The following is a 22,778-nucleotide window of genomic DNA, read 5'->3' as shown; positions in this document are numbered from 1 at the left end:
TTTTTGTTTGTTTGTTTTTTGTTACATCTACATTTTTTTTTCAGGTTTGGTATTTAGTAACAAAGCACTAATAGACCACTTTAACACGTGTCACTTCTGAAATAAGGTAATCTGCTCCAGAGAACTGCCCCTCGCTGGATGATTTCTTCTTGAGACCTTTCTTCAAACCATAAAAATGTTGATCTGCAGTTTGTTGAATCCTAACAAGAGTGCGTGTGGCAACAAAAACATGTTCAGAGTCACCCAGATTACCTTTACTTCCTATTGTGGTGCTCAGTTTCAACTTCAGCGGGTTGCCTTGAAAGTGCCCACAGGCCTGGGTGGGAAGCGTTGTGGTTGGGTAATAAGAGAATTTAAACAGGTGTAGCGTGTGGTTGTGGTCAATGAGTGTAAAAATGTGCCTGGAAGGAACTTTTGATTTCTAACGCATCATGAAGGTTCATCATGAAAAATCCACTCACTCCTTCATTAAAGTTAACTTTCTATTTCTCTATAAGTTTGTAATAAACTGATGTTTCAAACTTTAACTGAGGTTTTTTTTCCAATTGTGATTTACAAAACGTTAACAAACACATATTAAGAAATGACATTAACCTTTACATATATTTTTCTTATTTTAATGCATTAAACTTAAGTAGAACTGAATAAGCCACTATTGTGATACAAATTGAAAAAAAACTATTGTGATACAAATTGCGTTGTTTTCGACATTTTCTTTGTTCCTTGAACGCCGCTGGGACCCGCCCCGTTCCCCTGTTCTGCTCTGTGATTGGCTGAAGCGTCCGTCAGTCAGGGCCGAACAGAGACAGTCGGAGTGAGGGGAACAGGTTGAAAAGAGCCCAGAGCTCCTTTTATCAAATACTCTCGGTTGCAGCTTGTAACCGGACCTAACCCGCAAGCTGGTAAGGACCGTCTGCACTGTGATTTTCCTAAATTTGTTCTTTATTTAAAGTTTTTCCTGCACGTCTCGCTGTAATCTTTACTCTCCGACAGATGAAAAATCAATTCAGGAGCTTTTTGCCCCAGCAAGATTAATTCTTGCGACTGCGAGCTATCGCGTTAGTAGGTAGCTGGTCCGTTACAGCGGGTTAGCCGAACGCTGTTTCACGTTAGACCCGAGTGTTTTGATTTTAATCCACTTAAAGAAAAAAAGAAAAATATGTGGAAGCTTCTATTAGACAGTCATTACGGCTACCACACCGGCTTACGGTTTAACAGATTTACACGGTGAATTTCGACCGAGGCACAGCATTGTAAACGTCTAAATCCAAGCTAGCTTAGCAACACGAGAATGCTATTGTCGTGACTGTGTTGATAGTTACGGGGAGCTATTTCTACCATGTGCATTATTACACGATCTGTACAGCCTATTAAACATTAACGTCCTCCTTACAATCAACCCAGAGCTACTAATCTTTTTCACATCCCACACGTCCACATCATCTCACAGTTTTAGCTGCACATGGCTGCATATGGATCTCCCTTGTAATTCAGTCTTTTTGTTCTGTTATTGTTTCACTATCATCGATTTTTCGAGTTTTCCTGCTGTGTAAATCACACCAAAGATTTGTTATGCTTTCTCAAAACCTCTTGAGGTAATCCAGACATTTAAGTAACCTTTAGATGAACAAAACTGTTGAAAGGTCAGCAATAAAACACAAGGCTTAATAGACACTGAAGTTAAACTTGTAACAGATAACTTTAAGTTATCTTTCATATTACTGACAAACACTGAGCGTAAGACATTCATACACATCTCTGCTAATAACTGGCTCACAAGTATTACACATATTAAGTTTATGAGCTTTCGGGTGGAATAAAGTAGATGTAAACAAATCAAACCATTGGGTAACACGAGAGACGAACAAAATGTAGGTTTTTGTCTCAAATTAAGGACAAATTACATTTTTTTTCAATAAATATATTTATGTTATACTTAGGCACATTAAAGACTAAAGTAAGAATAAGCAGTGCCAAGTGACTTCGTCATGTGACTGTCATGTTTTGGCAATTAAAGATTGTAATCTGTCTGGCAGAGGCACATGAAGAGTCGACCACTGCAGAAGAGTAGGTGCATTGTGTTGAAAACTAAGCTAAGGTGTTCCTATTCCAGTGGCAAGCTTTATAGCTTCTAGTAATACGTTTGGAGGAGATTTTTCCTCAAGTTACCAGAACCATAAGACTTTCTCCACAGCGATAGGTTGTTCCGTCCCTCTGTGTTGGTGTGAGTGTTGTGTGTCTCTTGTAATTTGAAACCAGGTCAGTTGTCAATATGAAAATGGTCAAATGCCGATGTGGCTCTGACCCACTTGAAAAGCTGCTCATTTTCAATGCGAAATTTGTATTTGTCTCAGTCTAGATAGCATTACTGTCTATTTACTTGCACATGCACAGAAGTATTTACTGCAGCTACGATGTGCTGTAGCAGTGTTTCAGAAATGTTCCCGTTTCCATGAAGACCGGAGCATTTTAAAAAGTTGCACATTCAGTGGCTCCGAGTACTGCTGTTAGATAAACGGACATCTAAAATGCAACAAAACTTTTCCATTTTTACTTGAAAACATAGTGTAAACAGTCCCTTAGTTTCAGTTTCAGTTTGTTATATCCACGTGACTTCCGTTTGTGTGGCTTCATCCTTTCACATGTAAACACTTTCCTGCTGAAAACACATTGTTGTCCTCAATAGTTCCTTTTTTAAATTATTATTTTTTCCCTGGCAAAGCTTTGTACCTCACTGGAAACAAGGCGTAGAAATGATCATCTTAAAAAATGTTGTGGGAAGCATCCTATTGTGCTTGATTCATGAAACAAAACTTTATCTTTCTTTTCATCTAATATAAGAGGTGACTGAGCTTCCACAGTGCGTCATATGGTGGAGCTGACGGTCAAAAAGAAAGTACAAAAAGAAAATAAACTTACTCTGACACTTATTGACTAACTAGAGCATGCTTCCTGTTCTGCCTCCATTTAACCGAGTTAAGAAAGTTCAAACGGAAGTAACCCCCCCACCCCGCCCCCTGCCCTCCCCCTCTGTCTCGACCTCCACTCTCCGCTGCAGGAAGGGCTCAGTGCAGCGTGGGTGCCCAGGGATCCACTGCCTGAGTGTGGGGAGAACAGCGGCCGAGACCCCGAAGAGATGAACCACACCAAGGGCGGCCTGGTCATCTTCACAGCCAACTCCCACCCCTCGAGCCGCGAGCTGGGCAAGCGGATCGCAGAGTGAGTGCGAGAGGCATTGCTGACATATTTACATAAACACAACAAGAAGTGAAGCAGAGAAGTGCAGGCAAAACTGGTTATTATTGAATAAACAGGCTGCTTGAGGCTTTTCAAAAACAGGTCTGTCACTTATTGCGTTTCAAAGGTTAAAGCAGCTTTGCACTCTTCCTCAAAGCTAAATTTAGTTGTTTTGCACTTGAGTTTGCCATCACTTTAAAATGACTCATGTTTTGGTGACAGAGTTTCTGGAAATTGTAATTGCAAGTGAAGTGTCCAATAATAACAAAACACTTCATGTAGATGAAGTACAAGGAAGAATATGTGAGCTAAGGATTTCTCTTTTCTGTTCCTCTAAAATGTAAATAAATTAAATATTCATCAAAGCAAGCAAAAACAAACAAAAAACCTTCAAGCCAGTTTTTTTTCCCAAGCCTTTCAATAGACTTAAACAAATGTATTTAAGTACTGAAGTTAGCATAACAGTTCCTCCATATCTATTCTATCAGGAAAATAATTTGTCAAGACAAAATGTTCTGTAGCAAGTTTGATATTCCACAAAGCTTCATGCCAACACAATGCGAACGAGCCTGCATGCGCATCAATGTTTAATGTGAACCATTAAAAAAAAAAAAAACCTGTTGACTGTGTTTGACAGAGTTTCTACGCCCGCATCAGTTTGTTGTGCTAAGTGTGTTTTTATTTCTCTTTCTTAGGCGGCTAGGGGTGGAGCTTGGCAAGGTGCAGGTGTACCAAGAAGCTAACAGAGGTGAGAGGAAGTCTTAAAACGTGTTGACCTTTGCCCTGAAATGAATTCGTCACTTTAATCACTATTGGTTGTGGCCTCTGTTAAAATGTAGTCATTTGAAGAGCAATAGATTTCTGCAAAGAACAAACTAACCAGAAATTCTTCACACAGCTGTTTGCACGTAAAGTGGGCTTTATTTGTGTGACCAGATATATTTACAATAACTACTAAAATAAAATTTGATATGTATGTCTGGATACTGAGTTTTGATGCTTAATAAATAGTTATAAGATCCAGAGCTATTTCACAGTTTTGAGTAGTTTTATTTATATCGTTTTTCTCCCACTGATTTAGATTACTTCTGTTATTCTGACTAAAATATCACAGCAGTCAACTTCTCCGCTGCTCGGTTGTTCAAATTTTAATTGATGCCACAATTAAATCCACATCATCGACAACGAAATATTCATACAATCCAACAACAATTCAACAGAAAACCTTGTACTAAATGTCTTATTTAAAGTGAAATAAATGTTTAATTTCAGTCAATGAGTTACTGATTTTGTAATACTGATAAAAAAACACAGGTGACTATCATTTTGTAATAGTGTAGCCTCATATTGAACATTTTCCTATCTTTCAGTATTGGCAGAGTTAGCAAATTTTTTGCTTTAAAGATTTTTATCAAACAGTATGAAACATGTAAAGACATTTGAGTTAGATAGCATTAAAGCAATCAATCATTATGTTCAGATGTCTCCTATGTCTCCTGATTCTCTGGCTCAGTGGTCACTCGTATGTAAGATGATTGGATTTTATTTTTATTGTCAGCTTCGATTCCCTCTCAGTCTTTTCAAGTATGCTGTGCTTGTAACTGTTTCACCACAATCCTGATACAAGTTGGACAAAAGGTTTTCTGTGTGACAGATTACTCAGCTAGCATGTTCAGGCAGAAGCTCAACAAACTGGCCTTGGAAAGATTAAATGTCCAGCGCTGGACGGACGAGTGTTGAAGCATGCTTTAGCGCTTCTTCTCTCTGGGTTTGTCCTGGATGCAGTGTTTTTCCTAACCTCTTCTGTGGGAGGCACATTTTTGAAACGCTCCTGTCTGGGATTCCACGCTGCTAATCCAGGAGGGCGAGGAAGGGTGGAGCTAATGAAGCCGACAAGCCCTGTCCTCACGTACGAGTGCACACTTGTGCGGCTGAGCGTGTGTTGACTTGTGCGTGTGTTTCTCAACACTCTTTTGCACATCTTGTTTGTGTTTCCATAGAAACGCGTGTGCAGATTCAAGAGTCGGTGCGGGGCAAAGATGTCTTTGTTATCCAGACAGTATCCAAGTAAGAACAAGCAGAGATTTGAATTGAATTTCATAAATATTATGTGTAATATAAAGCAACATCTCCGTGCTTGGGTGACACTGATTCTCCTCTCCCTCCTCAGGGATGTGAACACCACCATCATGGAGATGCTGATCATGGTGTACGCCTGCAGGACTTCCTGTGCTCGAAGCATCACGGGTGTGCTGCCTTACTTCCCCTACAGCAAACAGTGTAAGATGAGGAAAAGGGGCTCCATCGTCTCCAAGCTCATTGCCTCCATGATGTGCAAGGCCGGTGAGTGGAGGAGGACTGCTTTATGGCCGAGGGCGGGTGGAGGGTCCCTGATGTGCTTCTGTTTGCTTGGATTGTCTTTCCTCATTTAACCTGTGATTGCGTTTGAGTCAGGCCTCACCCACCTGATCACCATGGACCTCCATCAGAAAGAGATTCAGGGCTTCTTCAACATCCCAGTGGACAATCTGAGAGCTTCACCATTCCTGCTGCAATACATACAAGAAGAGGTTAAAAATCATGTCCTTTCAGTTTCACTTTTCACACCTGTCATTCACTAACCTTTGTCACTTTCCTTCCACGTCATGAGTCACCCTCTGGTGGTAAAAGTCCCGTGAGGCTCACGTGGCTGTCAAGCATTTTATTTTTAACCTCTATAGCACAGCTCTGCCTCCATGCAGGTCTGATATTATCAGGCCCTACAGGTGGCGTGCTCAGATTTAATTTTTTTTATGACACTGTGCTCAGAAAACAAAATATCAAGAAAAATTACTGGTTTAGTGGTGTCTGTCAAATACCTCCAAGGTATAAAGTAAAATCCCCACGGTCAGCATGCCATAGGTCACTTCACCAGGGATGCTGATGCTATTGTGTGTGTGATTGATTGTCCAAAGTGCACTAGAACTGCTGACCACAAACGGATCCAATAAAACCTTCTCATAAACATTGCTAAACAGTTTTCCAGCCGTTTGAGACAATAATATTGACGTGTCACCTAACTTTTTAGGCAGCAGAATCTCCACTCAAACACACGCAGAAAAAATAATCCCAGACTCTGTGTAAGTTGTTGTTTTGGAGCAGAGATGATTAACTGTATGCAAACGGCTACAAATTCAACTCCTTTCTGTTTAAACCTTCCAGATCCCAGACTACAGAAATGCTGTTATTGTTGCCAAATCTCCAGCGTCTGCTAAAAGGTAGGTTGAACTTGGTCATTCATTTCAATTCCCTATTTGTAAAGTGCCATTTGGACTTCAATGCTGAGGATAACCTCCTCTCACTCAGGGCTCAATCCTTTGCCGAGCGGCTGCGTCTGGGCATCGCGGTGATCCACGGCGAAGCTCAGGACGCAGAGTCAGACCAGGTAGACGGGAGGCATTCGCCACCTACTGTCAAGACCACTGGAGCCATTCATCCTAGCATGGAGATACCGCGTGAGGAAACACACCAGAGCATCAAACACTTCCTGCATGTTATCCTTGAGTTTCTGGAAAGTCACGGGTTTTGGTTTATTTGTCATTTTGGTCTGCAGTGCTGATCCCTAAAGAGAAGCCTCCCATCACCGTGGTAGGAGACGTGGGGGGACGCATCGCCATCATAGTGGTGAGAGAGTCAATCACACGGTATCATACATTGTGAGATCCTGACCCCATTTTGGAAAAACTCCTTAATTTTAGAACAGTACATGAGATTTGATTTCTGTGTATGTAACCATATGATCTTACATTAAGAAGAACATACAGCCTTTTATTTTTCTGATTAGATTTGAGTGGGTGAAAATTACCTGATTTCTGTGAACCAAACCTTACGAGAACACACAGCGATCACTGAGAGATAAGCAGCTCCATCAATCCGTGTGAAAATCAGTATTGTAGTTCCGATACATTGTTTTCGCCCATCAGGATGATATCATTGATGACGTGGACAGTTTTGTGGCGGCGGCAGAGACGCTGAAGGAGAGAGGGGCCTACAAGATCTTCGTCATGGCAACTCATGGCCTCCTCTCCTCCGAGGCCCCCCGGTTCATTGAGGAGTCGGCGATTGACGAGGTGAGCGAGCACGTTCTAGGGGAAAAAAGGAGTTCCTTACCATGAATGGCACATCAACGTCATTCTCCGGCTTTCCGCTCACAGGTGGTGGTGACCAACACGATTCCGCACGAGCTCCAGAAGCTCCAGTGTCCAAAGATCAAGACGGTCGACATCAGCATGATCCTGTCGGAGGCCATCCGCCGCATCCACAACGGAGAGTCCATGTCCTATCTGTTCCGCAACATAGGAGTGGACGACTGAATGCCCACACACACACACACACACACACACACACACACACACACACACACACACACACACTTGCCTTCTCAGACCTCCTCGATAACATAGAGCTGCATAAACATCGTCTGCAAACTGACACATGAATATCCCGTTTGCATCATATCATATAACAACGAACGCTAACCCCTTTCCTTTGAGTGCAGCTTAACATAGAAAACGAGTGAATACGCAGACGCCCAGACGTTATTTTAACAAAGCCCTGTCTCCCTGCTGTGACTGAATACACACACTTGTTGTGGATCTGTGTCCCGAGTGGACGAGCGCTCTCCTCAGTATCTTTAGTCACCTCGACATCGGTCTTTTTAGTTTTCCTCCATATGACATGATGTCGAGCGAGTGTGTTAGAAGACATGTTAGTGCTGATTTTGAATGTCTTTTTTGTGATATCGATTCGAGAAGATTGTACTGATAGTGTCAGTGCCTTCTGCAGGACTTATTAACAATAAACACGCCTTCATATCCACCTCAAACAACACCAGATCTGCTAAACCCTTCTGTATATTTACTCCTGAAACATGACAGTTCACAGCTAATTCACTTGTTTTTTTTAGTGTGTTTCTTTTAAAACCATCCGTTTTTATCTCTGTGGTGTGTATGTCAATGCAATCCACGCATCTGTGTGGTTTCCATCACACGCAAGTGTCAAATTGACTGAACGTTCAACTGGATTTAAAGTTAAATAATTAGATGGAATTCAGTAGGAGACATCAGTTCCATAGCCATCCGTAGAACATGTGCCATGTGTTCAGTTTGTTCACACTCCAGTCCCTTCGAGCCAGAAATCACACAAAATCAAGTTTTCTACAAGTTCAGGTTCACATTTTAAAGTTCTGAAAAAAGCATATCAGCCTGTCAGAAAGTAGAAAATTGTTACTCATTTGGAAATGTATGAAATTATTTCTGGATCACTGCGGAAAAGACCAATTTAAGATTGTTCTCATGTTACATTCAAGATACACACTGCGGCTAAAGCTGGAAAAAAATTCTCACAAGCAAAACTTGACAGAAGCAGGTCTTTGTCACTTTGCCAGATGTTCCAAAAATGTTTTGTATTTATTTTCTGCACTTGATATGAATAAATATGACCTACAAAAGGTTTTGTAGCTTCTTCGTTGGCTGTATTTTATCTCCTGTTAACGTCTAAACCACAACAGTGTTTAGCAGATTCACTACCCATCATCTCGAAAGTGAAAGGTCACTAAAATATACACAACGGCATCAAAGTTAAAAAATGCTGAACGAATACTGTATGAAATTCAGTATGCCAATTCAGGCATTTGGGAGCATTTCTAGTAAATTCAAGTTTGATCTTGTGACTAATTTTTTAAAAATATTTTGGAACTGCAGATTTTGAGTTTTAACTCTTCTTTCTAAGAATAATCCATAACAATTAATCTTATCCAAAAGCTTGTTCATTTCAGATTCATCGGCCACATTTATTGGTGCATTTGTGGGATGAGCAACATATGAGTTGTGAGTTGCAGCTGTAAAGTTTCAACCAGATCTTCTATGCTAATGTCAAACAGTATGTTTTAAGCATTGTCAAGTATCTGAATGAGATTCTGGCAGAATCTTGCAGAATCATTCTGCAACCAGAGTCTAAAGTAAAACTAGATGCGGAAACAGAAACATTGATTCATCTGCAAGTTTATAATTAAGTTTGGGAATAAAATAGAATTCAAGTGAAATAGAGTTAAAATGACTGTGACACGTTCACAAAGGATAGGATCATGTTGACTTAAATAAATATAAGAATATAGATGATAAAGTACGACAAAGAAGAAGTTTTAAGTCCACCTTTGAAAACACTGATTAGCCTGACTCTTCTAGAAGGTTCCAGCAGTGTCAAAGAATATAGTGACTAAACGTATTTTAGCAAAGATATATTGAGAACAATAACATGACAAGAAACTCTTTTTGACATTTTATCAACTGTTTACCACTGAGAAAACAAACTTTAAAGCGATAGCAAATCCCACTCACGGTCACTTCTTCACTGTGCTGGAGCCAGGCCCCCTCCCTGCCGCGAGCGGCGAGCCCCCCTCGAGCCCCAACTCCGGGCCAGGCCGCCCGCCGGTCCGGCATCCAATATGGCCGCCAGTAACGCATTTCAAAATAAAAGTCACGTATTTTCACAGCTTCACTACTTCCTGAAAATAGCTGTGCACATTCATTTCCTGTCTTACATTATTGGCCAAACTGATTAATCCAGGTGTGTCTGGTTTAGACTGCTGCAACAAGACACACCTGGATTAATCATTTTGGCCAATAATGCAAGACAGGAAATTAATGTGCACAGTTAATTTCAGGAAGTAGTGGAGCTGTGAAAATGGCCCATTACGTTATTAAAGCACTAAATCGTGCTACAGCTACATTAGCATTAATTTGCACAGCCGGTCGCTGAACTGTTGTGATGCAATGCACCATGGGAGTTTTGGCTGGGTCTGAATGTTTATATTAGTGTTGCAGTGTTGCTAGTTACTAGTCGTTGTATTTTACTGTATTCTTGTGGCTTAGTTAACCAAGTTAGTTTACTAAAGTGCAATGTTTTCATGACTGTGAGAGAAAAGTATATAGTGTGTTTTATAGCCTCTTCTGCTCTAGAAGGAACCTCTCTGACACCACAAACCCAAACCATGTCAGACCGATAGTAGATACCAGCTCAATCTGCTCTATCATTTGAAAATATGAGCCTTCTTTGGTGTTTCTATCAGATCTGGAAGATAGTCATTTTCTTCATTTGCCCTGGTGACCACAATCCATTTGATTGGTTTGGTGGCGACGCCAAAACTTAGGCTACTTTTTGTTTGCTTGTTTTTCCATCTCTTCAAAAGTTACGACAACAAAGCACATGAAACATATATAAATGAAACCCCTTTGAGTACCTGACTGATGCATTTGTTCGAAATAAAATATTAACAATGAGAGTGACATCCTGTTTAATCACAAGTGACAGCAAACACATTTGGGAAATGTTCAGCAACCACTGTTGCAAATTTCACATTAAACTGAAGGACAATAGTGGTGAAAGAGATGTGTCAAAAAAAAAAATAGAAATATGGCCTTTTTTTGAAATTATATGATTAAAAAAATAAAAATAAAAACTAACATGGGCAACAATGCAGAGATGCCAAAGTCAAATCAGCGGACCAGATCTCGTGTCTTGTTCAACATACGTCATGTTTATTTAATAATGCTGACAGACAGGCATTGGTTCAGACAAACATGGTGGCATCAACAGGAGAAGAGAACCAGGCAGAGAAAAGAGGAAGTCGGCCGGCCGTCAGACACACTCAGAGGTCTGCTCACACAACGTCAGATTGTCCTGCTCACGTTGTACGACGCTGCCCTCCCCATGGCCATTCACCTACTAAACCACGACACCCATCCTGAACCCATTAACATCAAGCGAGGAGTTAATTCTCATAATAAAAAAAAAAAAAAAAAAAAAAAAAAGAGCAGAGGTCAATCCACTGTCTTCAGTTTTGGGAACTGCAGGACTACATGACTCCCCTCTCTGTTTGGTTGGTTCTACAGACTGTTGCTGTTTGTTTAGATTATTGGACAGTGTTTAAGTTGATCTGCTGGAAATTTATTGAAGTATACAGCTGGTCCTGCATCCTTTTTTCAAGAAATGCAAGTACATGACAACAAAAGAGAGCAAAGCCACTCAGTCCAGTCGACTCGATTGTTCTCATTTCCACAGACATGGGGCAGTTTGATCATTTTCTTCTTCACAGAACTCCAAATGAACATCGGGAACTGCAAGCAAAGTTTGAACCAGACTGATTATCATGCTAAGATACATATTTCTTTGGTTAAATTCAACGAAAATGAACCAATACGCTATGTTTCTATGGCAACAGCATTCAACACACCATAAAACTCACACAGTAGCTGTTTGGTTACATTTCAACATGGAATTATTTATTTGCGGTTATAAAAACAGACATGATTTCAATAACTCGATTACTCAAATACAATAAGTCGCTTATGTTTCTAAGTTCGAAGTAAACTTTTGTTCACTTTTAACTCTTTACTTCAACCTTCAGTGATTGTTTTACAATTTGCGATCAAACCCCCGGTAGTAGGGCTGCACGATATGTCACAAATGTTTACATTAACGCAATATCAATAGCCGCAATCTACAAAACGCAAAAGGTTTGAACTGCAATAAATTATATGCTCCCATGCAGTGTGCATTCATGCATGACAAGCACAAAAGCATATAAATCAAATGAAAAATAGCTAAAAGCAACTGTTTTGCTTTTGAAATGCTGCAGGTATGAATTGTAGACATGCTTCAAATAAAAAAAAAAGAAAAAGAACAAGAAACTCAACATCTTCTTTTTGCATCGAGGTTACAAGAAGAGAAAGAGCACTGTTATTTGAAATTACAAATCCTAAAGACGTCAACATCATGTACACAAGTGCTAATTTATTGCCAATCATATTGCAATACTCCACCACATTATCGCTGGTTTAACAAATATCGTGCAGCCCTTCCCAGAAGGTTCACCTGGATTAAACTACCCCATGTCTGTTGATCATGTGAAGATATTCAGCTGGACTGACAACATTCGGATCTGATGATTAATAATAATCATCTTCAACGAATGAATCCGAGATCGAATAAGCAGCTTTGAATGAAAGCTCCCCAGACTGTGTGGATCAGGACGATCTGCAATCTATTGATCTGTAAGCAAGACACAAATAGTGAAAGCTGCTGAAAAGTGGCCTTGTAGGAAAAGCTATTTTCAGTCTCACAATAGGAAGTGAGAGAAAAGAAGTTGATTAGACAGGCATGAAACGTCAAAACGAAACACTGCAGCAGCCTTCAGGGGGTCCCTGGCACGGCTGTTTGTTCGCCAAACACAGCAGCCTCGTTTTGATCTGGGATGCAGACGTAAGTGGAACGACGGACAGTCATCTACAGACAACACACATCTGAAGGCTTCGTAGAGGCGAAAGCAGCATGTTCACTCAGACTTCATTAAAAAAAAAAAAAAAGAACAACAAAGGAAAGGCAAACTGATCACTTCCTGCGTTTGGACATCAAACCCACAGTGACCAGGACTGGATTTGGTGGTACTACTGTTCAGCTCACATCGGTTTCACATTGAGATAAAGCTGTAATTCAAAAGAATACGAAAAAACACTCAAGTGAGTTGCTTATGGCTGATTTTCACTCCTTTGAAACGCGCTCTGTCCTGGGTGTGTCTTAGAAACGGCCAAAGCTTAGATCCACTCGTTGGATTTGGATAAACCGCTCCCCAGTGAGAACACACACCCTCAAAGACTACAGTCTGAACATACTGCAAGTTTACAACAAATACTTTCAGTATTCAAACCAAAACCCATCAACTTCACGCATACATACACAAAAGAAAAGGTCAAAATGTTGAAATTCCTGTTTCTGTTAGCAACTGACACTTCCTGAATGAAATACACAAACTTTGCTCCCCGTGTTTTATGCAAAATGTGTGTGTGGGATACACTTCATACCACGAATTATTTCCTGTCAGACATACGCAGAGGCAAAGTACAGATTCAGACGAGGCTAAGGCTACAAGCAAGGCCGGATTGATCTACGCAAACTAAACTTTTCGAGGAAGTACTTCCCAGAAGATGTGATTCTAGTGCAACGTTTCATTTCTATGATGAGCAAAAACTACCGTATGCGTGTCTGCTAAACTTACTTGGAGTTGCGAAATACAGAAACAACCCAAATAATTTACATTCTGGCGACAAAAACGAAGGTTACGGACTCCTCCGGGCAGAGCGTTGCTAAGGTCGGCGTGCGGACATGCTCACAATCACAGTGCCAACATGCAGGTCTGGAAGGTACTTTAACGTGAAGCACGTTAACCCTTTAACGTCTTCTGAAAGAAAAGGACAAATTGTTTCTTGAAATCAGAGACAAACTTTTCAAATTCATTTTAACTGTTATTATTCAAGGGAAGGGTCGAAACTATTGTTTTTTTTAATTCAGTGGCCAAATGCAGCTTTAAATATTTTATTTGCTGTGGCACAGTCTATGACATGAAACTCCACAATTTTATGACTGAAAATGACTAAAATCTCAACATAAAGCCAATCTTAATGAAATCTTCTGGTGTGAAACACAGTGAAATGTTAATAAAAAAGTCTGTTTTCATTTGAAAACATTATAGTGTAAAGAGGGCCCCAGAATCTTTAAAATAAAACTAGCTTGACTCTCTGAGTTGACAAATTTAGCAACACTAAATTATGGGTGAAAAGACACTAAAGGGTTAACACCTCACTCACTTCGCTCCGTCATCGTCTGTACAGCAGTTTTTAGAGAAAGCTGCGTCTGGACCAAAACAAGGTGCTAGAACGGGAACAAAATAAATAGAAAATAGCATGCACGATTTAATGCAATTTAAGTCTGAAGAGAATTCCGAACCAGCTCTTTAAAGCACTCACTTTAACCGGGAGCTGCCTCAAAGCCAAAGAAGATTGGACTGGTGGTTGATAGAAATGGCCTCATTAGGTATTTGGGTATAACTGAACTCGCAGTATTTTCAATCAGAGCTTGCCAGCAAGCTGTGTTGTCTTAAAAACAACAAAAAAAACCATACATTAACTCATAAAGACATCCGCCAAAAAAAAAATACATAAATCTGTTCAGAACTTTTTTTCTTGGAGCACCATTTTGCAAAAAAAAAAAAAAAAATAAAAATCTTAAAAGTGGGTAATATATGTGAGCATAAATAAAAGTACAGGCTGTGACCACAGTGTGAGGCTCAATCATCAGCCAGTTGGTCCATTTTCAGCAAATCCAGACAATATTTGACGACCGACGCAACGCATTTCCAGCAACTAAGCTCTGAGATTCGTTTTGAAGATGACTTTGTTTCACCGGTTCTACAGTCTGAACGAGGGTCAGCAGGGAGACAGGAAGACCTGAGCTGCCGACGGGTTGTGTTTTCTTTGAACAAATTCTGATTCATTTGCTTGATCGGCTTCATTATATATTAAAGAAAACATCCAAGGTGTGTTTTAAACAGACTTTTCATAGAAACGACGATGGATTCTAATAAAGCCGGAGAAACAATCTGAAAAGGTTTGTGTTGAGCTGTCTTTTTCAGATCTTGACCTTTTCAGTCCGAGCTGACCCTCATGGACCCCGAACTACAAACATCCGTCCGGCGTCTAAAGAAAGCTTTCATATCAGTAAGAATATTTCAATATTTCTTGATGAACCTGATGCACCCTCCCGTGGTTCGTGTTTCTTTTTTTTCTTTTTTAAATCATCTGACCTTTAACAACCACAGTAACACTTCTGTATTCCACCAACATTTGGACTATTTCAGGCTACCTTAAGTCTCTAAAGGCATAATACTGGCACTGGGACCTTCTAGTTTTCTTCTAAAGCAATAAAAAAAAAGAAAAGATGTGGAGTGTGTTTACATGCACACGACTTTCAGGGGGAAAACTCAACATTTCTCAGAGGCACGGGAGCAGAGAAAAGCCTCGCTAGCAGAGAGGAAAGAACAAATACTGACTGAAGCCAGAAACATTCTCTCTGATGATTAGAAATTCTTCTTCTGGGAATCCAACGGGTCAAAACTTAGTGAATATGTGGAACTACGAGCAAGAATGAGCGAATAAGGCGAATAAAGAGGCAGACCTGTCGTCTTGTACATAACCGCTTTAATGAAACAGTAAGACTTTGTCCTTGTGTTTGAATTCTGATCCGTTTGAACCAGTAAAATACTCAGCCTGTTGTATTCAGTCAGCTTTTTCTAGATAAACTGGCTGCTTGTATTTTTAATATGTCACTGCAGTTTTTTCCAGTGTGAATTTGGGTCAATAAAAGTTTATTTTCAAAGCTGAGTGGAAAATTGAAATGATTTTTACTTTCATAAGCCATTTCTAATCTTTTTTTTTTTTTTGTAGTGATTAAAATGTTCCAGTTAAAATCTAAAATTGTTCATAAAACGGAGTTTATATGGCTTGTTTTGCTCATGTGAAACATTATTATATGCAAATATTAAGTGATGGCATTAGAGGAGTGGTTGATGGAAACATTAAGAGAGACACGGTGTTGAAATAGACCCTCTAATAACAATAGTAACTAATTTCAGGAAAAACTTCAAGGAGGAACTTTTTTCCCCCAATTGAAATTAGAGAAAAAAAAGAACACAAATATCAAGATCAAAGTACTTAAAAGGGATTTTCCCTTGATTATGACCATTTAGACTTTTTCTGTTGGAATATAATAAATAAAATAATACTGAAAATGTTGGCTTGATTTTGTTATTACTGGATTAAATGCTCACGTTTTTTCTCCAAATACTGTAAAAACTCACTTGTTTTTGGCTCAAAACTTGTTTTAATACTTTGCAGGCAATAAAAACTTTGAAAGCTAAATTTAGGAAGCTTTTCTGAGAAAGAATAAATATAATCCTGATAATCCAAACAGGATTATCACACACTGAAGGCAGAATTAGTGACTTCTGATATAATTTATTACACATTTTAGTTCAGGGGCCACGTTTCACCTCGAGTGGGCCGGACAGCTAAAATAGGGTCATAATAACCTTTAAATTGAAAGTTTAAAAGCATTTGTTGGTTGAGGCACAGACTTGAAAAAGTCTATATTATTTTCAAATAATGCAAATAATTACTGCTATCTCAACATGAAGCCAATTTTAAAGATGCAGAATACAGTGAATTAAAAAAAAAAAAGTAATTATAACTGTCGGATTTTGCATGTTTTATACAAACTCACCCTGACAGCATGGCTTTGTGGCTACTTTGTGCCAACATTTCTCAATTTGGGTCTTCACTGAAACTCTTAAGAAAGTCATTTTAAAAAATCTAAACCTCTCTTTGCTTGGTGGACCGGATTGCTGCCACTTGTGGGCCAGGAACATGATTTTCCATTAAAACTTTAATTTGTCTCGCAATTAAAGAAATTCTGAGTTACAATGTGTTTCAATGATTTTCTTAGTTTTCCCTGCACATTTCTTTTTTCCAATCGCTGTTTCCAGTTTAAGAGGAAAAGGGAAGAAGTGAAAAAACCCCCACTTCCCTAAAGCGATCACGCGATATTCAGCATCACGTCTCGGCCTCCGAGAGATGTTTGAGCGACTGGTTTCTGAACTCCCTGAATGTCCCACGACACCGATCATCGATTCCAGCTTCCAGCGAGAGACGGACATTTCCAGCGATCTGAGAAAAGCAGTTGCACGTCCGACTTGAACAGCAGGAGGCTGGTGTGCATGTAAACCCACAGATACTGCAGTAAACACCCATAAATATACACCGTTAGAAGCTCTGTAAGCACACGCTGGACGACTCGCACCCTGTTTGCCATTGGTAGAAACGAGATGAAACGCTCTGCAGCGTCACACCCGACGGAACCGCTCCGAAACACTTTTAAATAAATGTATAGAATATATACAAACATGACGCTTCCGACCTGAAGAGCTGTTGCTTGATTCCTTACGGGGTTTGCAGAGAGAGGAGCTGGAAGAGAGAGAAGCTGAGGAGCTGGAGCGTTCTGCCCGTTCACAGATCGGATCAAAGGTTTGTGTCTACAGTTTCTGTTTTTGTTTTTTTTATTACTTTGACTGTCGGCGGTGTGGTGGCTGTTTTCCTTTTCAGAGTTCTGTCGTGTTTCCGGTGAGAATCCGCCTCTTGAATCCGAGGTTTCCGCTCAGACGGTCAGAAAGAGAATCGGCGTTTGTTTCTCTGTGGAGATCTCGCCGGGTTGCGTGAACCACAATCGTTTTGTTCGGTCCTTGCTCTGCATTTCATGCCTCCTGTCCCTCTATAAAGCACTTTGTGACGAGCCTGGTTATTAAAAGCGCTTTAAAAAAAAAAAAAAAAAAAAGTTGATCCACTGATAAAGTCTGCTGAGATCCTGTTCATGAAGGGAAATGAGAAAGAAACGCTTGGTGTGGTTTCGGGGTTGATTGCCGAGCCGGTAACCAGGAAGACACATGAATAGGGGAGTGGTGCATTCTGGGATTGGAGCACTGGGCCGCTGGCGGATGTCACAGATGAGAAGGTTTCCCGTCGTTTCCCGTCCGTGCAGTGAATCGATCGGAGTAAAACGGAGCCCCGGCGAGACGGAAGGCGGAGCTCCTCCTCTTCCAGTCGCAGACGGGAGGCAGGAAGCAGCAGCGGTCTAGGAGGGTTTGGGGGTCTTCAAGGCATCCACTTTGGTCTCCAGGTCTGTAATCTGCGAGGAAAGAGGGATCCGATATCGTCATCAGAAGATCACAGGATTCACTTCTTTTTGCCCAATACTTCTTGACGGTTGCGTTACAGTTTTTCACAATTGCTAAAACACATCTCTTGAAACCTCCATCCATTTTCTCAAAACCTTAAACACAAATCCAAAAATCCACACGACATTCACAAAAGCTCAGACATTTCTGTCAAAATCAAACTATCGCCTCAAAACCAGTTCTCCTGTGTTCAAAACCACGCTGTGCGTTCAGATCTTACACAAAGCAAGTAAAAACATGCTCACCTCAGATCATTCATTAGACTCTACATGAAATACCTGAGGACACAGCAGCAGTCCACACTCTGAAACCCGCTGGGTTATTTTCCCAACACATTTTCTGGGTAGCCCTAGATTTTGTGCTGATTGGGTCACTTTTACCCAAAATGAGGTGAATCGTGTCGACCCAGCAGAGTGAGTTGATGATTTTGTGGCTGAAGGGAAGAGAAGAATCACCATTTTGAACATTCCTGCAACTCCTTCTCTTTCTTGCATCTGGAGACTTCTGGCAACAAACGCAACAGAAAACTGGAGTCCAGAGGATTATTGAAATGGCTAAGAAGGAAAAGACGTATGACATCCCTCTCTGGACATGTGTGGCCGAGGCTAAGTTGGTAGTGTGGTTGTCTAGCAGTTGTGAGGTTGCTAGTTCAAATCTTTTCCTCTACATGTCAGTGAACTGCACTGAACCCCGGTTGGTTTCCAGTGGAGGGTTTGACAGCCTTGCATGGCAGAGGGCACTTGTGTGTGAATTCTAAGGGATTCCATTTTTAAAGTAACCTTCCCAGACCTGCTGATAAATCCTGACCCAGCATCAGGGTCAACTCTTCAACCCAAACGGCTGGGTAGAAATAACCCAGCACTGGCTCGGTCCCTTTTGGACCCGGCGCTGGGTCAGCAATTTCCCATTTATGTGGGTAATTTTTACAGTAACCCAGCAGTTTTAAGAGTGTGTAGTGCACAGAAAATGTTTATTTTACGTATTGTAAATGCATTTAGCAAAAAAAAAAAAAAAAAAAAAAAAAGCATCGAAGTCAAAGTGATATCTAAATTCACTGTCATAACAAAAAATAAATACAAAACAAACAAAACAAAAGCACTACTGCATGGCCACGGTCCTGTAGATTCAGTCTCCAGCATCTTGTCTTTGTGCCCACTTGGTCTGATGACATCATTAGAAATATGTGAGTTCAATTTTGAGTTGTTGTGTGTAAAAGATGACAGTTGTGTTGGAGTTGTGTTCACATTTTGCTGCCAGTGATTACAATTTTGCAAAAATGTAGTGAAATGTGTTTAGTGACTGAGAACGTGTCTAAGGTTTTGCAAAAAAGAGCAGATGGGTTTTGCAAATTGAGCATAGGATCTGAACAGTGTTTAAGTTTTTGCCAAAAGAGTGTTTGATTCGAAAAATGAGTTTAGGCCACTGAGAGTTTGGTTCAGGCGATGGGGTTTAGTGTTTTAGCAATTGTGAAAAACTGTAAAAGGAACGATGTCCAATGGTTTTCAGTTCAGAGTGGGTAAAAATAAACTGTTTCCTTGTAACCATGCACACATCTCAGTTCACTACACACACACTTCAGTTTTTGGAGCTTTTTTGCTTATTTTGTCTCGTTTTCACCTTCATAACTTCTTCCAACAGATCTGATCTGAGTCACAGGAAGTCCATCTATTTAAGCTGATCAGGAAGTGAAAGAGGCGGCGTTAGGTGACAATACGAGGAGGGAGGAGAGTGTTTTCTGACTTTTTAAAGACAGATTTCAAGGGAAACGTATTCTAAATAAGGAAAAACACACTGTGATGCCGTTTCAGTTCAATCTGCGAAAGCAGGAGCCACTTTTCTCACTGCAGATTATCTGTAATTTCACTCGTCTCTGGGTTGTAATTATACTGAAATGGGATCCTCTGCAGTCCCTAAAGCACCGTTTTCAAACTTAAGTTACCTGGTAAAAAATAAAAGAGGCAGAATGTTGGTTTAAAGTCCCAGAACTGTAAGAAACATGAAGCAGTGAAGCTGTTGTTGCTTTCTGCTTTTCAGAATGTGTGTGTGTGTGTTTCGTCAGGTTTCACTGGGTTACCTTTTCCTGCAGGTTGTCCGTCTCCTCTTTATGGGTGGCCTCGCTCTCTTCTTGAGCTCGACGCTGCGCCGTCTCCTTTTTCAGGAACTCAATCTCTCTGCGATTTGCACATTGAAATAACGCATTAAAAAATGAACATTTCTCAGCGTAATAATGTCCGAACTGTAATTCATCACTACCGTATTTGATTGATAGGGCATGTGAAATGTCCTCAAAAAGAAAAGGCAAATTTAAACTAAATATTTAAAGTGACATTATGACTGAGCAAGGAAAAGAAACGGTTTAGAAACGGTTCCTATGGAGGGACTTTGGGAAAATGCTTCAACTCTGTCTCCGTGGAAACGGGGGGAAACGCAACGATTTGAAAGGCCTGCAGCTGCGCATACAGACCACAGTTGTAGCAAATAATTCTTCTGCACATGCTCAGTAGACCCAGAGTGTCAGGAGGACACACGATGTTTCACTTGTCCTCTTTTTGCTTACTTCTGCTGGTATTCTTTAATCAGCCTCTTGGCTTTGCTGTATTTCCTCTCCAGGGTTTGGTACTGAGACTGGGTCTCCTTCAGGTGTTCATCCACTGCCTGAAAACACACACACACACACGTCAGTCAAAGGACTCGCCCAGTCACGGGGAAGTGTGGCGTCTTTGCTCTGTCTGGATGTACCTTGCACAGCGACTGCGCCTCCATCCAGTAGCCCTCCAGCTTCTCCATCCTCTCCTTGCTGTCTCGGATGTTTTGCTCCAGCTGAGCGCGCTCCATCCGCCAACGCAGCTTATCCTGCTCGGCGTGAGCCAGCTGGAGGTGGGAGGGAGGGAGGGTGTGTGTGTGTGTGTGTGTGTGTGTGTGTGTGTGTGTGTGTGTGTGTGTGTGGATGTGGGAGGCAGGACAGTGTTCAGTCATCAGAATCCATCTCCTCTGAATTTGGAGCGTCTCCTGTTTCTGCGTGTCGTATTAAACGGTCTTACCTTTCTCTTCAGCAGCTGGATCTCGGCCTGCGTTACTGCATGTTTAATCTGAAGCTGCAGACACAAAGAGATGTGAAAAATAAACAGCGAATTCAGAGCAAAAATCCCAACAAACACCGCAAGAAATCAGTAAATGAATCAAACGATCCAAAGGAACTGAGGTCACACGGACCTCTTTGAATTTGTGGGCCAGTTTTTCAGGGTCCAGCTCCACCGGAGACAACATGTCCTGGTTCTCCGTCAGGTCAAAAACCTCGATGGAGTTTGGAAACATTGGGCTCATCTCCTCTTCCTCGTCCGTCGCGTATTCACCCGTCTGTGTAAACAGAGAAAAATAAAATAATTTAATGAAAAAACACTCCCCAGAATAACCCTTCTCTGGTGACTGGATTCTCCCTAAAACCAGAGAACAATGTGTTTCAGACATGTCACACCAATAGAAATCTGTCACACAGATTTCCCCCATTTCTCTAGAAACATGCCTTGACATGGCTGTCCTGTTTTTGGTGTTTTTTAAATAAAATTGAACACCTGCGAAGCAATAGCAAATTCTATTTTACTTCCAGCGACTCTGGCGGGATTGAAAAAGCCATTTAAATGGGAGGAAAATCTAAAAATATGTCCACAAAAGATGTTTTACGATGTGACCTTGAACACTGACCAATACAATTCAATCAAAGGATATAAAGAGATTCCCTCAAGGCTTTGCAAAGATATGGACAGATAAAAAAATAGAGCAACGTTAACTTTTGTTTTAAATGATCTGATTTAGTTTATCTTTAAGTGTAAGTACAATAAGAATTTTATCAGGAAAAAATGTTGAGAAACCAAAATTCCAGTGATTTTTCCTTCCATGAAGATGCTGAATAAGATCATTAGATGACTGTGTACCACAGGAAGATCTTCATATCTGGTGGTTTTGGTGTTTAGTTACAAATTAATAGAAGACGCCACCCTGCCAGCAGACTGACAGATCGGCCTCAAACTCCTGGAAGCAGCCGCTGCGTCTATCATTCTCTAAAAGGGCCTGGCGCGATCAATAACACTCTGCCGAGCATGTGTCTCCTTCCTCTCGGCTAAACTGCAAAGTAAATTAGCTTCACATTAGTCCGTGTCGAGTGTGTCCTTCCCGGCCGACAGCAACTTTTACAGCGGAGGAAAACGCATTAAGTTAAAACACAGGATCGCACTTCATCCATCACTCGTCCGAGTTAAGACCACCGGGCGTCACGCGCACAAGAAGAGGAGGTAACATCCAGCTGCAAACAACTAGGATGCACAGGAATGCATCAATATTCTGTTACTTTCAGTCTGTGATTGTCTAAAACATCTGCTCACCAAATAATGTAACAGTAATGTGATGAATAAACATTTTTGTCCATCTACTGTGTAGATTCCTAAAACTTCTGGTCGTTACTGACTAATCTTACAATCTAATGTGATCCAGTAAGTTGTATTTTAGGGTCCAATTGTTTTGGCCATCAAACAGAGTTTAGGAAAAGTATAAGTAATACTACTCAAGATAATATTTTTTATCTATTGGTCATTATTTAACCAGTTATCTCCATTTAGAATACAAATCTCTGGTCAAGTTTAGCCTGTAGAGAAGTAGCATTCAGAGAAAATGAAGTGCTCTACAACAAGCGCATGACACACCAACAAAGAGGTAAAACAATAAAACAGAAAGAGAGATATTCAAGGACAGAGGCCTCGTGAAAAAGCGACATTCTTCCTTCACTGCATTGCTCCTCAAACCAAGAAGAGAAGTTATTGCTTTAAATTTAAACCTTTTTTTTAATCATTAGGCTGGATTATTGTAACATTATTGTGTGTTTTACAGG

At 40.6% G+C, this 22,778-nt stretch overlaps 2 protein-coding genes across 4 annotated transcripts in view; one reads left to right on the top strand and one right to left on the bottom strand.

Moving 5' to 3' along the window:
- Positions 1–802: 802 nt before the first annotated feature.
- LOC115387244 (phosphoribosyl pyrophosphate synthase-associated protein 2) lies at positions 803–8,728 on the top strand. Of its 2 annotated transcripts, none has more exons than XM_030089877.1 (11): positions 803–902; positions 3,059–3,219; positions 3,933–3,985; positions 5,238–5,304; positions 5,408–5,580; positions 5,692–5,807; positions 6,439–6,494; positions 6,583–6,731; positions 6,830–6,900; positions 7,200–7,346; positions 7,431–8,728. In XM_030089877.1, the coding sequence occupies exons 2-11, from the start codon at positions 3,137–3,139 to the stop codon at positions 7,587–7,589; spliced, it is 1,074 nt and encodes a 357-aa protein (XP_029945737.1). In that variant the 5' UTR covers positions 803–902; positions 3,059–3,136; the 3' UTR covers positions 7,590–8,728. The 2 variants fall into 2 exon arrangements, with proteins under 2 accessions (XP_029945737.1, XP_029945738.1); XM_030089878.1 differs by lacking the exon at positions 803–902 and adding an exon at positions 2,043–2,067.
- A 2,064-nt stretch (positions 8,729–10,792) lies between these two features.
- LOC115387201 (neurabin-2-like) overlaps positions 10,793–22,778 on the bottom strand; it is a 32,955-nt gene continuing 20,969 nt past the window's right edge. For both annotated transcript variants that reach the window (XM_030089814.1, XM_030089815.1), the window contains exons 10-15: positions 21,110–21,253; positions 20,938–20,991; positions 20,636–20,767; positions 20,454–20,551; positions 19,971–20,067; positions 10,793–17,847 (exon numbers count right to left, since the gene is read on the bottom strand). In XM_030089814.1, the coding sequence (XP_029945674.1) occupies positions 17,794–17,847; positions 19,971–20,067; positions 20,454–20,551; positions 20,636–20,767; positions 20,938–20,991; positions 21,110–21,253 (579 nt within the window). In that variant the 3' untranslated portion in view covers positions 10,793–17,793. The remainder of the gene's footprint in view (positions 17,848–19,970; positions 20,068–20,453; positions 20,552–20,635; positions 20,768–20,937; positions 20,992–21,109; positions 21,254–22,778) is intronic.

The sequence above is a fragment of the Salarias fasciatus genome, chromosome 4 (assembly GCF_902148845.1).
Source record: "Salarias fasciatus chromosome 4, fSalaFa1.1, whole genome shotgun sequence".
Lineage (NCBI taxonomy): Eukaryota > Metazoa > Chordata > Actinopteri > Blenniiformes > Blenniidae > Salarias > Salarias fasciatus.
The sequence above is the reverse complement of the archived record's forward strand: the minus strand, read 5'-3'. Positions and strand labels throughout refer to the sequence as shown.